The sequence below is a fragment of the Odontesthes bonariensis genome, chromosome 7 (genome assembly GCF_027942865.1).
Source record: "Odontesthes bonariensis isolate fOdoBon6 chromosome 7, fOdoBon6.hap1, whole genome shotgun sequence".
In the NCBI taxonomy this organism is placed as follows: Eukaryota; Metazoa; Chordata; class Actinopteri; order Atheriniformes; family Atherinopsidae; genus Odontesthes; species Odontesthes bonariensis.
In genome coordinates this window covers 17,098,421-17,111,488 of record NC_134512.1, presented here as the reverse complement: position 1 = coordinate 17,111,488, position 13,068 = coordinate 17,098,421, and the positions used below count along the sequence as shown (strand labels likewise).

The following is a 13,068-nucleotide window of genomic DNA, read 5'->3' as shown; positions in this document are numbered from 1 at the left end:
AGAAAGGTGTATATCCCCAACTACAATAATCATAACTCCCTGAATTTTCATGTTTATGGTCTCAACTACACACAGAAACAACGCATGCGGCGTGATGTCACTTTGCTGCGTGCCGTAAAGCGAAGCAGAACACGGCAGCGCGGTGTGGAGGTATTTTAAAGTGGATGACAAAAATGTTGCGATTGCAAACTGTGAGATATGCAAACTTGGGATTTCAAGAGGTGGCAAGGACATTGCTAACATCCTTGATGAGAACAGGAACAGGATCAAACCTGACAAGGTAGAGATGTTGGTTTTCATAAGAACAGTAAGAACAGAGAGTCTCTATTATGAGTAAAAGGGCTGTGGTAAGAATTAGGAGTGCAGTTCTGAAAAGCACATTACTGGCCTTACTTTATAACACTGTGGCACTTTTATTTGCTTATTTGTTTACATGCCTGACAGGTATTTCAAGTTGAGCTGCTGCTCGTTTTTATATTAGTATTGTTGCACTAAACTACAATGTGAAGAATCTGTTTATTACTTGATTACTTTTTTTGTTCAAGCTACCTCACAGAAGTGCTCTGTTTAAGTGTTAAATCATAAAATAAGTGAAGAAAATAAAAAATCAGGGACATCCTGTTTCTTCACTGTTCTTCATTTTTTTAATGTACTGTAGAAGTATCGGATCGGGACTCGGTATCGGCAGATACTCAAAATCAAATGAATCGGACTCTGGGGCAAAAAAAACCTGATCGGTACATCCCTAACAGATACAAATGAGAATTACCTATGTATCCTAAGAAAATGTACTAAACACAAAATAATACAAAAAATATATATATGAAACAAAAGATTGAATAATGAAACATTTGTGAACGTAATGCATCCTGGTTTTCTCTCACAGGTCTAATTTATGCAACATATAATGTGCTATTCGAAGCAACTTGCAAAATCCAGATACAGTATGGTAGGTTGGGTATGGTAGCATGGAAGGGTTTGTCAATAATTTTATTTAGTGACTAGATAAATGTGTAAACAAAATAAGAGATAAGAAATCACACTTATTTTGCCAGTTCATCAAATAACACCTACACAGAAGCTAAAACTGAGTTTAACAGATGAATAATGTGAATCCTATTGAGATGGAGATGTATGGCATCATCTTTGTGTTCATTTCTAATTTGTATTTATATATTTTTCTAATATTTTTTGCACCTCATTTATAACCAGTAGAGAAAAAAAAAAAAACATTTGTCATACTTCTTAACTTTATCCTCACGTATGCAGCAGAACTTAGGCTACGTTCAGACAGCACACTGAAGTGACCCAAATCCGATTTTTTTTGGCCCTATATGCGACCTTTTCATGACAGTCTGAACAGCACAGAAATCCGATCCAGGCCACTTGGATATGTGGTCCTAATTCCGATACGTATCTGATCTTTTGCCATGCGACTGCAGTCTGAACGGCCAAGGCGCATTTATCCGACCTCCGCGTCTGAAAAGCCGCTCACATCACAGTCCCACCACTCCTGGCTACGACGACGCACCCAAACGTGTCTTTGGATAGACGATGCCACTGCCCCACAAAAGCCTAGCTCTTTTTCTTTTTAATATCCTCTTCCGTGATTAATGTGCTGGCTCCGGCTGGACAACAACTTTAAAAATCTGTGGTGGAGAGGAGGACACTGAACAAACTGTTATCCATCATGGATAACCCCACCCATCCTCTCCACCAGCTGCTGGTTGGACAGCGGATCTCCTTTTCCAACAGGCTCATCCAGCTCCGCTGTCACAAGGACCGATTCAGGAAATCCTTCCTACCAGCAGCCATCACCACAGCCATTATAACGAACAGCCTTGCCACTCTGTATTAAGCCCCATTGTACCGGCTTTTTGGCTGCAGTTCCACCAGAATTCCACTGGGGGCGTCGGTGGAGACCAGAATGAATGGGGCCCAATGGAGCTAGATGCTACAAATGGTCAGTTTCACATAAGTCTCCTCAAGAGCGCTCAGATTTGAATGTAGTTTCTGAGAGCTCAACATGGGTTTCAAGTAAAAAATCTACTGAACGAGTACATATATCCCTTTGATTTCTTACAGGTTGGCTTCTTGTTGTCCACAACGCGCTAGCATTGTGCTAATGACAGCTGGTCGACCAGCTATGTATGACGTCATATACACTTCAAATCCTTTTTTTAAGCAAATGAGTGGCTCTAAAAATCTAAAACTCAGCCATGGGTATTTTCTAAACACCCTCTTTCGAAAACAACATTCGAATTACTAGAGAAAAAATTATATCTTGAGATAAGGGCACGAAAGGGCGTATAGCTCCATAGGACTCCATTCATTCTGGTCTCCAAAATTGGGCGCCCCACGTGGAAAGAGGGTGGAACTGCAACCAAAATCGCCTCGTTGGAAACCGGAAATGCACCGTGAGTGGCGTATCTGTCCTATTATAGAATCTGTGCCATCACCATCTACAACACCTCCCCTCTGGTTGGAAGAGAACTTCAAGCTCAATAGGCTTGAAGTCTCTCCTAAAAAACAATAACAAAGAAAAAAAAAATACTGTAGATTTGTATATAGCGAATGTTTATTCACTATTTTTATTTATTTTATTTATTTTATTTATTTTATTTATTTTATGTATTTTATTTATTTTATATTTATTTCATTCTATTCTATTTGCTTGTTTTTACTTTAATTGTTTTCATATCTTTTAGTGTATGCTGCTGCAACAAAACAATTTCCCAAATTGGGATGAATAAAGTATTTATCTATCTATCTATCTATCTATCTATCTATCTATCTATCAAACACTAGGCACGCTCGCTGCGTATGACGTCATCGTACGCTCTTCTGCGCATGCGGGATAGTATGGGGCTGTAAGCCGTTCACACAGCAGGCCACATACAGGTCGCATTTAATTGCAATGTGAACGACCTCACAAAAAAATCCGATTTCACAAAAAAATCGGAATTGAGCATCAAGGCCTGCAGTCTGAACGTAGCCTAAGTCACCTCCCTGACTGTCATTCTGACACACTGCAAACCCAAGTTGCGAAAGTGATTTTAAATGTCTTAATGTATCAATTGTTAATGACATGGGATTTTTGGATTTGCTGATTGCATTTTGACACATTGTTGAAATCAGAGGGAGCACTGTTAAGACAAATCTGCACAAACTGTTCAGATAAAAAGGCAAACTGATGATAGTTTCTCATTCCTGCTGATCTTTAGGCTGATATTTCGTCATGCTGACTGATAGTAGCTTCTCCTCAGAAGTAAGGAGCAGCCAATCTTCCATGAATGAGATTGACGGGACAGAGGAAGCATTTGACAGTGCAGAAAAGCTCAGCCCTGGGTAACGTAACTCTGATTTTGAGCCAGCATTGCCGCATTTGGACTTGTTTTGCCCTCTCGCTGCCCACAGACTTCACAAGCTCTCACTTCCACCTCTCCTTCACACCACAGCTCCCTCCTCTTACTGTCACTTATACTTACACAGTAGGCCATTTTGGTGGTGGGAGGCTTTTATCTTTGCAGCCAGGCAGGATGCAGACATGAAGGCAGCTGCTCTGCTCTGAAGACCTATGGATGTGTCAGAGCATGTGCATCCAAGAAGTTGCATCTGAGACCTTTGCAACCAAAAAGCCATTTCTAACACCATGTAGAAGATCTAAAGCTGGAAAACTTACAAGATGTTTCTGTAGAAATCCTGTTGTTTGGTGGAGATCATGCTTAGCACAAACGCCTTTGCAGATATAACGAGACTACACAAATATATACACAGACGAACATACAAGCCTCCTGATTTGCCAACTTGATGCAACTCTGCATCAAATTCTTCAAAGACTGGATACAAGACAAGATCTTCTTTATGTGTACGACTTTGAAGTATGTATGCAAAAAGACATGTACGTACATTTTTGAAGGCATATGTGTGGGCAAAATGTGAGTGAATAAGTGAAGTGAATGGTAAGCACAGTATGTGCATGCATTTCTGTTTCATTCATATTTTCAAGCACAGATCTTTGTCTTATGTAACCAGTTTATCTAAACTCTAGTGCCTGTCTCTTATCTTTGTATCTGCACATGAAAGTTGCATGCCAGCTGGCACAAATACCACTTTGTATGAAAGAACTACTCCCATCAAGAGTACAACACGATTGAAGCAGATGACATAACAGCTGTTACATAACAAACATGGCTTTGGATGTCTGGCCATCCTGATAACCACCCAGCTCATTTCTGACCTGTACTCACAGCTCCAGCTGCAGCTGAGTGTGGTCAGTGATCACTGATGACATTTAAAATGTACACCCAAAGGCTGGGTGTGTATGACTGCTTTTGATGACTGATGACCACAGTGGGTGTTCTGATTGGCCCACAAATCAGAATCAGAGAGGGCAATTTCATCACTTCTCTGTTTCCTTTACTTTCCTCAATATTTTTTGGAGAAAGAATGTAATGAATATGTTTCATTATGATGAGGGTGATGATAGTTTATATTTTTCATATTGTTAGCAACAGATGAAAAGTTTAAAACCGACAATGAACTGATTACTGATTCCTCGAACCTGCTCTGCTGTGCCACAGAAACAGCTTGCAGAATGCTACTCGCTCCTGCAAATTTAAAGATTGTTGCCAAATTGTAAAAACTAAAAGAAGCATATTCATGACTGCATAGCTTCGTATTTTCATTCTGCTTCGTGCAAGCCTTTTACAAGTGTTTGCCTTTCTCCTGCTCAGTGTGCTCACATATACTGCACATTGATACCGTTGAATTCTCAGTCAAGCTGCTCTCATTCACATATTTTCTGTCTTTTGTCAGACAGCAAAGCAAGTAAGAAATAGTGACTGGAATGCAGTCCATTAAGACCATATGTGAGCCTATCATCACAAAGTATTTCTGCTCTGGTCTGACAAATCTTGATTTTATAACAGAAGCATCACCTGAAAAAAATGACATTCCAATTCAGTTGAAGAAAAACATCTGCTGTTATTTCAGCTATGTTGACATGCACAATGATTACCCAGAGTGTAATTAAGAAGCAACACAATATCTCAAACGTATTATCACACAGAGTGCATGGACAACAATAGATGTGCAACCAGCTAATAAGCTATGCTGCTTCTTTTGTGCCACTGACTGATCAGGTAAGACAGCTAGGAGAGGCTTTTTGTGTGGTGGGAAATATACTTCTATCTTATAGGGATGTACTGGGGTTGTTTGTCCTAAAACTCATTATTTTTATCTGTGGTTGCAGACAAAAGAGGCGCAAAAGGTCTGAAAAGTAGCCAAACCTGGTAATAAGATACCAAAGTTGGCAACACTATTTATGACTGCTCCCTATTAAAGGAGAAGTTAGATAGGCTACCCCCTCCCAAAAAGCAGGGAGCCTCCAGCCGCCTAATCAGGCATATACATTCCACCCCTGTAAAACTTGACAGCCTTTGCTGATCCACCTTAATTTAGCAATCATCAGTCAAATTTTGGATTTCTTCAAAAGAATTTTGTTCATTTTCAATTTCCAGTGGGCACAGAAACAAGTTTGTTACAACCCCTTTGAGCAACAAGACATATGACACTAAAGCCCAAAGGATGCTAAAGGACACCAACAGCAGTATCCACTGCCATCTTGATCAAGTGCAGTGTTCTGCTGGGAAAACCTGCATCCTGGGACTCACATGGATTTCGCTTTGACACCTATCTAAACATTTTTTGCCGACCAATCACCCCCCACAGCCATAGCAACACTGCTCTCCTAAAAAGCAGCTTTCCACAGAGGGATAGTACTGAGCCTTGCAAAACCATCTGAGGAAGGACTAAAAAGCCTGCCAAAAAGCCTGAGGTGTTCCCCACTGACCCCTCAACTCTCCAGGTACTTATATGATGGGATCTGATAGCATCTGTAGGAAGCAAGCCCAATACACGAAGACCATCCACACAAGCGACAGAGCCCAAAGGATCTTTTGCTAAAGTCCTGGTACAAAACACTCAAAGACACCTTCAGATGTTCTTTGACAACAGCTTGACTGGTCAGAGCTCTTTTGGCAGGATGAGGAGAGCAGACTCTATATTAGGTAGGTGGCCATAATGTTATGGCTGATTTGTGTGTATATGTCACTGTGTTGTACAATTTTGTGTTGTCTTGTAATGATTTAACTGAATATTGAACCTTTATTATCAACCAAAGCTGGCAAGACCGCCCCACATCATTGAATCAAACCTACCATCATGAGGAAAACAGCTGTGAATGGCCTATCATGGACATGGCTGAGTGGAAATGGGACAGAAGGCCAGATGCAAATGCAGCAGGAGCACTCAGACTTGTCTGGTTCCCAGGCTTCCAAATATCTGAAAAACTGATGATTCACACCATCTGTACTTCCAATCTGTTGTTTGTATTCTGTGCTAATTAGCTGTGCAAACTAAGCCGGTAAACATGCAAAACATTACCCTTCAAAAAGTCATACTAGCATTTTTACCAACATGTTTGCATGTTAATGATTGCATCAAGTTTAGAGTGGTGAAACCTTAGTTCAGGGCTTCAGTGGGAACAAGTGAGTTGAAAGAGAAGAAAAAGCTGGGAAATATTGAAAAACAAACATGCCATGCGTGGAGTTTGCATGTTCTCCCTGTGTATGTGTGGGTTGTCTCTGGGTTCTCTAGCTTCCTCCCACTGCCCAAAAACATACATGTCAGGTTAATTGGTGAGTCTAATTTGTCCCTAGGAGTTAGTGTGAGCGTGGATGGTTGTTTGTCTCGTTTGTCTTTATATGGCCCTGTGATGGACTGGTGACCTGTCTAGGGTGTACCCGGCCTGCCTCTCGTCCAATGACAACTGGGATAGGCTCCAGCCCCCACACAACCACGAGTTGGATTAAGTGGGTATACAAAATGGATGGATGGAAACTTTTCATGAAATTTGTTGAATAAAACAACTAAAATTATATTTATCAGACTAATAATACATTAAAAAAAATAGAATTGAAATGTTGAGGGAGCAAGTAGTCTACTTAATGGCAGTACATTTCCAATCGTGATCACATGCCCCTGCCATGGAAAAGGACATCTTAGTTAATCAGTTGAAAGGGACGGTGATTCAAGATGTGTCATGCCAGCAAATTATCCCTGAGAAAAACAGCAGCACATCAGCAGAGGTACATTAAATTAACACAGCAATGCAAGCTATTACTCTATAGGAGGTAAACAACAGTGCCATTTTATTGCATTTTTAGTCCTGGGGGCAGTCTTTGGATATAATCAGAGCATTTCAAGGACAATGCAAGCCAGGGGATGAAGCACCATCCGCAGCTCCTGTTTGTCTAGTTGCTTCTGTCTGTTTTTGCTTCAAATCATTTTAAGCTAAAAGGTAGAACAACATCATGAAAAATTAGTTTTCACCCTGGAGTTTGTTAAGGGCAAATCTAGACAGTCCACGGAAACGTGTAAAAAGAGTGTGCAAACTAGTGTAGGTCTCTCAGGGTCCTCTTGGTATTTGAATGAGTCATCTTCAGCAGATATACTCATACATTTCAGTAACTGCAGGCCTGGAGTTGACACTGAAGAAATGAGCAGAAAAACCATAGGGTAAAACCCCTGTGAGTACAAAACTCACACTTGTACATATCCTTGTCCGATTTGAAATTGTTAATGGACATGCATCTTCCCAACAATCACAAACTAACTAGAAAGAAGATGATCACCAGGTGAGAAAGTTGTGAAATAGAGCATCTATTTTTGTCCTGATGGAAGGCACACTGATTGCCTGCAGCGCAGGTCTCTGTTGTGATTGGCTTTCAATCAAACACTGCCTTTAGTCAAAGGTTACAGGCAATCAGTGTAATTTGCTCATGATAAAAGGCTTTGGTGTCATCAGAGCTTGCTGCAGTGAGACAGCAAAACTAGTTAAACACTTGTATATCTATACAGTTAAAGTATCAGTTTGACATTCTGCATAATTCTGCTCACCTAAGCTGGAGGCAGTATTGCAAAATATGTGAGCTTTGTAACATGTGATTATTGTTCTGTTTTGCATATGTGGCTTCGGGTAAAAGGCTTACTCAGTTTATGAAGTTCATAGCGTCCTTAAAAATTTGTTCAGCCATGTGATGCACCTAGTTGTGAGTAAGCTGACACTCTTACCTAAAAGCTTCGATGAGTCTTTCCACCTTCTGTGCTTCTCCCTGAACACGGACATGAGCCTGGAACTTTCTCAGGGCTTCGTCTAGTTCCATGCCTGAGAAATCCATCTCGTCCACCACGCAGCTATTAAGAGACAGACAATGAGGCTGGGTTCAGTTGTGGTAAGTCACAGGAATGACAATGCAAGTGAGTGTATCAAAATGGGTATGTGTGGGAATGTGGAACACACTCTATGTAAGTGCTGATAGCAAATCTCTCTCTCACAGTCATACTTCCATTACACAACCGGTGACCTGGAAGATGCGCATGAACACAAGTTTGCATATGCGCACATATAAAGCACAACATCAATGGAGAAGAAAGGGTCTGGCGACAGTTGGAGATGAGGGGAAATGAAGAAGGGGGATGAGCATGGCAAAGTAATGACGTCCAAAAAGGGGACAAGAGGGAGGTGCTTGAACGACTGAGGGCAGGCTGTGGCAATAGCAGCATGCAGCATGCACATTCGTGTGTTTGTGCGCATCTGTGGCCATGCAAATGTGTTTGTATGGCTTAGTGAAAGAAAGTGACGGTGAGTACCTATGTGTGTATTTGGGGCAGTGACCTATTTCTACAATCTGTACAACCTCAGCAAAAAGGCCTTCTGTTGGACTCTGTCTACAGTCTGCACTGATTGCATGCAAAAAGGGTGAGTGTACAAACATTAGGTAAATAGATGTTTTCACAAATGCACTGCATTTCTGCATGCAGAGTGAATTTGTGTGTATGTCATTTTGTGTGTATGTGAGCAACACTTTCAATTACATAAGTTCAATATGTTCAAGTATTACATTCAGAAAAGACCAAGTCACACAAATCTCCTCATTAATATTTGATCTCTTTAGTTTCCTGATAGTTAAGAGTAACATTCAAAACACCCAGTTCGTTCTGTCACTGTATCTGCTATGCGTAAAATTATTCAGACTACCAATCTTTATCTTTAACCATAACCTGTCAGATGTTATTGAATGCAGCATCCACAGGGCTACAGCAAAACAGGCCATTACAAAAAAAGATTTGCGAACATAGTTGAGATGTCGCTTGTATAAACAGGAGTTCCTAATGTTAGCTTCTAGAAACACAGGTGAATGAACTGCCAGTGAAACACAAGGTTTATTGAGACTAAATGTGATAGAGGAATTCTGATGTAATTTTTACTCAGACATTACCCATTATTTCAGCATTCTTGCTGTACAGTGTTTTACTAACGTGGGCCAGTTCAACACAAAAGTGAATCAGGCCACTCCTCCAGTTTTATACTTCCAGCTTTACGAACTGATGACACATTTTTGCCTGAAAAAGTGATTAATATCAACATGTCTGTGGACAAACTGCATATGAAGGAAAAGACAAGACTGAGAATAGTTCTATAGAAATTTTTGACCAAACCCTGTCAAAGACGCTTCATTAAGACCTCAGAAGATTGTGTCAGGCTGTAAAAAAGGGTATAATATGTCCCCTTTAATATAATTAACATATAAAACTTTAGTCGGTACATTAATACACAGAGGTACTAAGTAATTTAAATCCTATGTTTAAAAGTTAAGCCTAAAGCCATCTCAGCGATAGCTGAGCAAACCGTTTCCACTGGGGGCTGTGAACTGCTGCTGAAAGCTGTTGAAAGAACAATTGCGTGAACTTTAAGACTATTACATGTTAAATTTAATGGGATTCAACTATAATGAGCAGATTTGCAGCTGACCTTTGACTTCCTAAAATGCTTTCAAACCCCAACCGCAATATATATGTCAAATCAAATCAAATTTATTTGTATAGCACATTTCATGTACAAACAATTCAAAGTGCTTTTACATAAAATAAAAGCATTGCAGCAGGGAGTGGAAAAAGCATTAAAATACATAAAAGAATATAAAGAGAAACAAATAAAATAATTTAAATGAATTTAAAAACAAGCAACAGTCTAGATAAGTTAAAAGATAGCATGCAGATTTCATGCATAGACACATGAGAACAGAAATGTTTTTAACCTGGATTTAAAAATGTCTACATTTGGTGAAAGTTTAATCTCCATTGGCAGTTTATTACACTTGTTTGCAGTATAACAGCTAAATGCTGCTTCTCCATGTTACAAAATGGAGTATGTGTTTCTGTGTGATGCAGAAAAGTCACAAAATGTTGTGCACTCACTCCAGGACATCTCTGTTGAACTGTAGCTTGCTGTTTCCCAAGAACTCTCCAATCATCTGCCGGCTTAGACCCTTCCTCTGCAGCAGGAAGTGAGCTACTCCGATGGCTGTATCCGGGACAAAACCACGTGTGATCAGGAAGTGGATGCCCCTCTCTGGGTTCCTGCTCGCAGATAATCAACAGCAGAGAGGCAGAGTGAAAGAGCTGATAATGTGTGTATGATGTTTGTACACTTGAGTAAACTGATGTGTCGGTCTCAGTGAGACAGAAAATGAATTTAACAAAAGTTGTGCCCAAAGTTTGTACATGTGTCTGAAGGAAAATTAATGAATTTGTAGGAGGGAGTAAAAAGAGGGAAAAGAAGAGTGCATTCATTCAGAAAAGCTATAAGCTCAGGAGTTCGGGATTAGCCCGACTGTCACTGAGTTAATTTACTTTAATTTGTATTAACTAATATTAAGTGAAGGCCAACCGTGGACACTACTGATAGGAACTGCGTGGCTTTCACATTGTTCATGACCTCATTGACCGCCTCTTCTGCTTTGCTGAATTTTGCTCTCTCCTTCCCTTCTCGATTATTTTCTTCATGGACAGTCACAAAGACTAATGAGCAGATGCTTAGAGATGCAAGCACAAACAGCACTACTCTGAACCCTAAGCCAGAGAATGCGTAAATATTCAATGTGTATTCTACAACAGTGCTGTGTGAGTTTTGCCGGTCCACTTACACGTTGAAGAGGTTGAGTCCTATACGGTAGAGACGTTTTCGGTGTGTATCAGTGGACAGAGTTGGAGAGCGGCAGGAGGCTGGATCCTGGCACCGGTCCCTTGGTAGAGAGACTACCAGGGCCTGCAAAGCCTCAGGGCTCGGACCCCCGGGGATCTGCTGGGGATGAGTGTAGTGGTACTGCTGGTACTGGGTGTAAATCTGGGCAGGCTGCTGATTAGATTGGGCTGATGTGGAAACTGAAGTGGAGGTTGAGGTAGAAATGGAGGTGGTTCCAAGTCTGACTGAGCTGATATCCCCCTCCATTCCCACCCCACCTGCAGTTGGGATTGCTGAACCCCTCCTAGATCCTGGATCTGCCATTTCCAGCTCCTCACTGGGTGGGGGTGCGGGAAACTCTGGCTCCTCCACTGACAGGCCGTCTCCTCCCCCAGCCATGCCACTCACAGAGAGCTTTCTGCTGCCTGCTTCTCCTCCACCTGCATTCCCCAGAGAGGTGGTGGTTGTGGTGGTGGTGGCGGAGGAGATGGTGTACGAGCTATTGCTGTCAATGTGAACAGTTACGTCCCTGAAGGCCATGAGCAGCGAACTAGCACTGCGGGGCAGGCATGCGCTCTCAGCAGCTGCACGTAGGGCTCCGGGGTCCATCAGTAGTCCCTTTCTCTCTCCGCTCTCTGACAAGCTCCAACCACGAAGGGCCTCATCAATGGACTGAGCCAAGGAGTGAAGCTACAAGGATGAAGACATAAAACAGACATAAAAATGAGCAGTCTAATTAGGTCAAGGGACATGCCTTGTGTTAAAAAGTATTTGATCTTTAGATTTTAATTAGAAATTAGATTAACAGTAACTATTCAGCAGGCCATAGAGTTTAGATGAAACTAATAGATAGAAATTAGCAACTACTAATAATAATACTGCTTTTTAAAAAATAATAATTACAATTTTGAATTTATTGCCAGGAGCAACAAAAATATTAAAAAATATTGTATCAGCCATCTCACATCTCATTAGCGAGGGGCCATGGCTAGATATAAATCAGAGGCTCAGTCAGAAGTAAAGATTGCAAAGAGTTCAGCGCTCTGTGAAATATCACATATAACATTTCTCAGAATTGCAAATAATTATGTGACTTCATCAGTACATGATATTATTAAAGGATTAATAGAATCTGATAAAAACTCTGTAAGCAACAGAAAAGGCTGAAAATCACAATGAAATGGCTCTGACCCTGAAGCTCAACAAGAGCACTGCACCGAAAATATGATTATGTGGTAAAAAATCACTTTGTGGGCTGAGAAACACTGCTTAGAACCATTGTTCTGGTGAACACATTTTGTCACTGCACCCATAAACCCATGCAAAGACACAAAATAATGTGTAAACAAAACCCAGAAAGGCAGCTACTCTCTGTAAGCCTGGGGTTCATTAAAGCACACGGCACGACTGATGTACAGGTCTGTGAAGGCATCAATGGTGCTCAACAAAAATTCAAAGTGTTCAAAGGTTTCGGAAATACATATGCTGCCATCCAGACTACGTGTTTTTTAGAGAAAATTTTGCATAATTGAAACATGTTAACCACAACCCTAACAGCGTGCTTTGTGATTAAAATAATCCAGACCCCTTACTGATCTGACATCTGCCCAGGCCAGTCACTGTCAGTGTTTTTTTTGTAAAGATGATGTAACTGAGTGGTACACATTCTCCTGTCCAAACTTTTTGAGATGTGTTGTTTGAAATCAGCTTTTTTCGCTTTCTCTTCAAAGAACAAAACGTTGCTCTGCTTTACTTGTTATATTCATACCATTCTTTGTGACATGGATGGTATAAGTGATTACATACTGTGTTTATTTACATATTAAGCAGCTTCCCAACAAAGTACTGGACAAATCTTGACCTGATGGTGGAACTAAGAAAATTCAGATAATAAATTAATGGTTAATCTTTTCATTTTGATCCAGTAAACAGATGTTGAACAATTCAAATCATTGGGAGTCATTCTTAGAGAACCAAGA

The 13,068-nt window shown here is 40.7% G+C and overlaps 1 protein-coding gene across 2 annotated transcripts in view; it reads right to left on the bottom strand.

Moving 5' to 3' along the window:
* Positions 1–13,068, bottom strand: part of iqsec3b (IQ motif and Sec7 domain ArfGEF 3b) — a 35,995-nt gene that overhangs the window by 10,087 nt on the left and 12,840 nt on the right. For both annotated transcript variants that reach the window (XM_075469782.1, XM_075469783.1), the window contains exons 5-7: positions 11,052–11,779; positions 10,324–10,485; positions 8,137–8,259 (exon numbers count right to left, since the gene is read on the bottom strand). In XM_075469782.1, the coding sequence (XP_075325897.1) occupies positions 8,137–8,259; positions 10,324–10,485; positions 11,052–11,779 (1,013 nt within the window). The remainder of the gene's footprint in view (positions 1–8,136; positions 8,260–10,323; positions 10,486–11,051; positions 11,780–13,068) is intronic.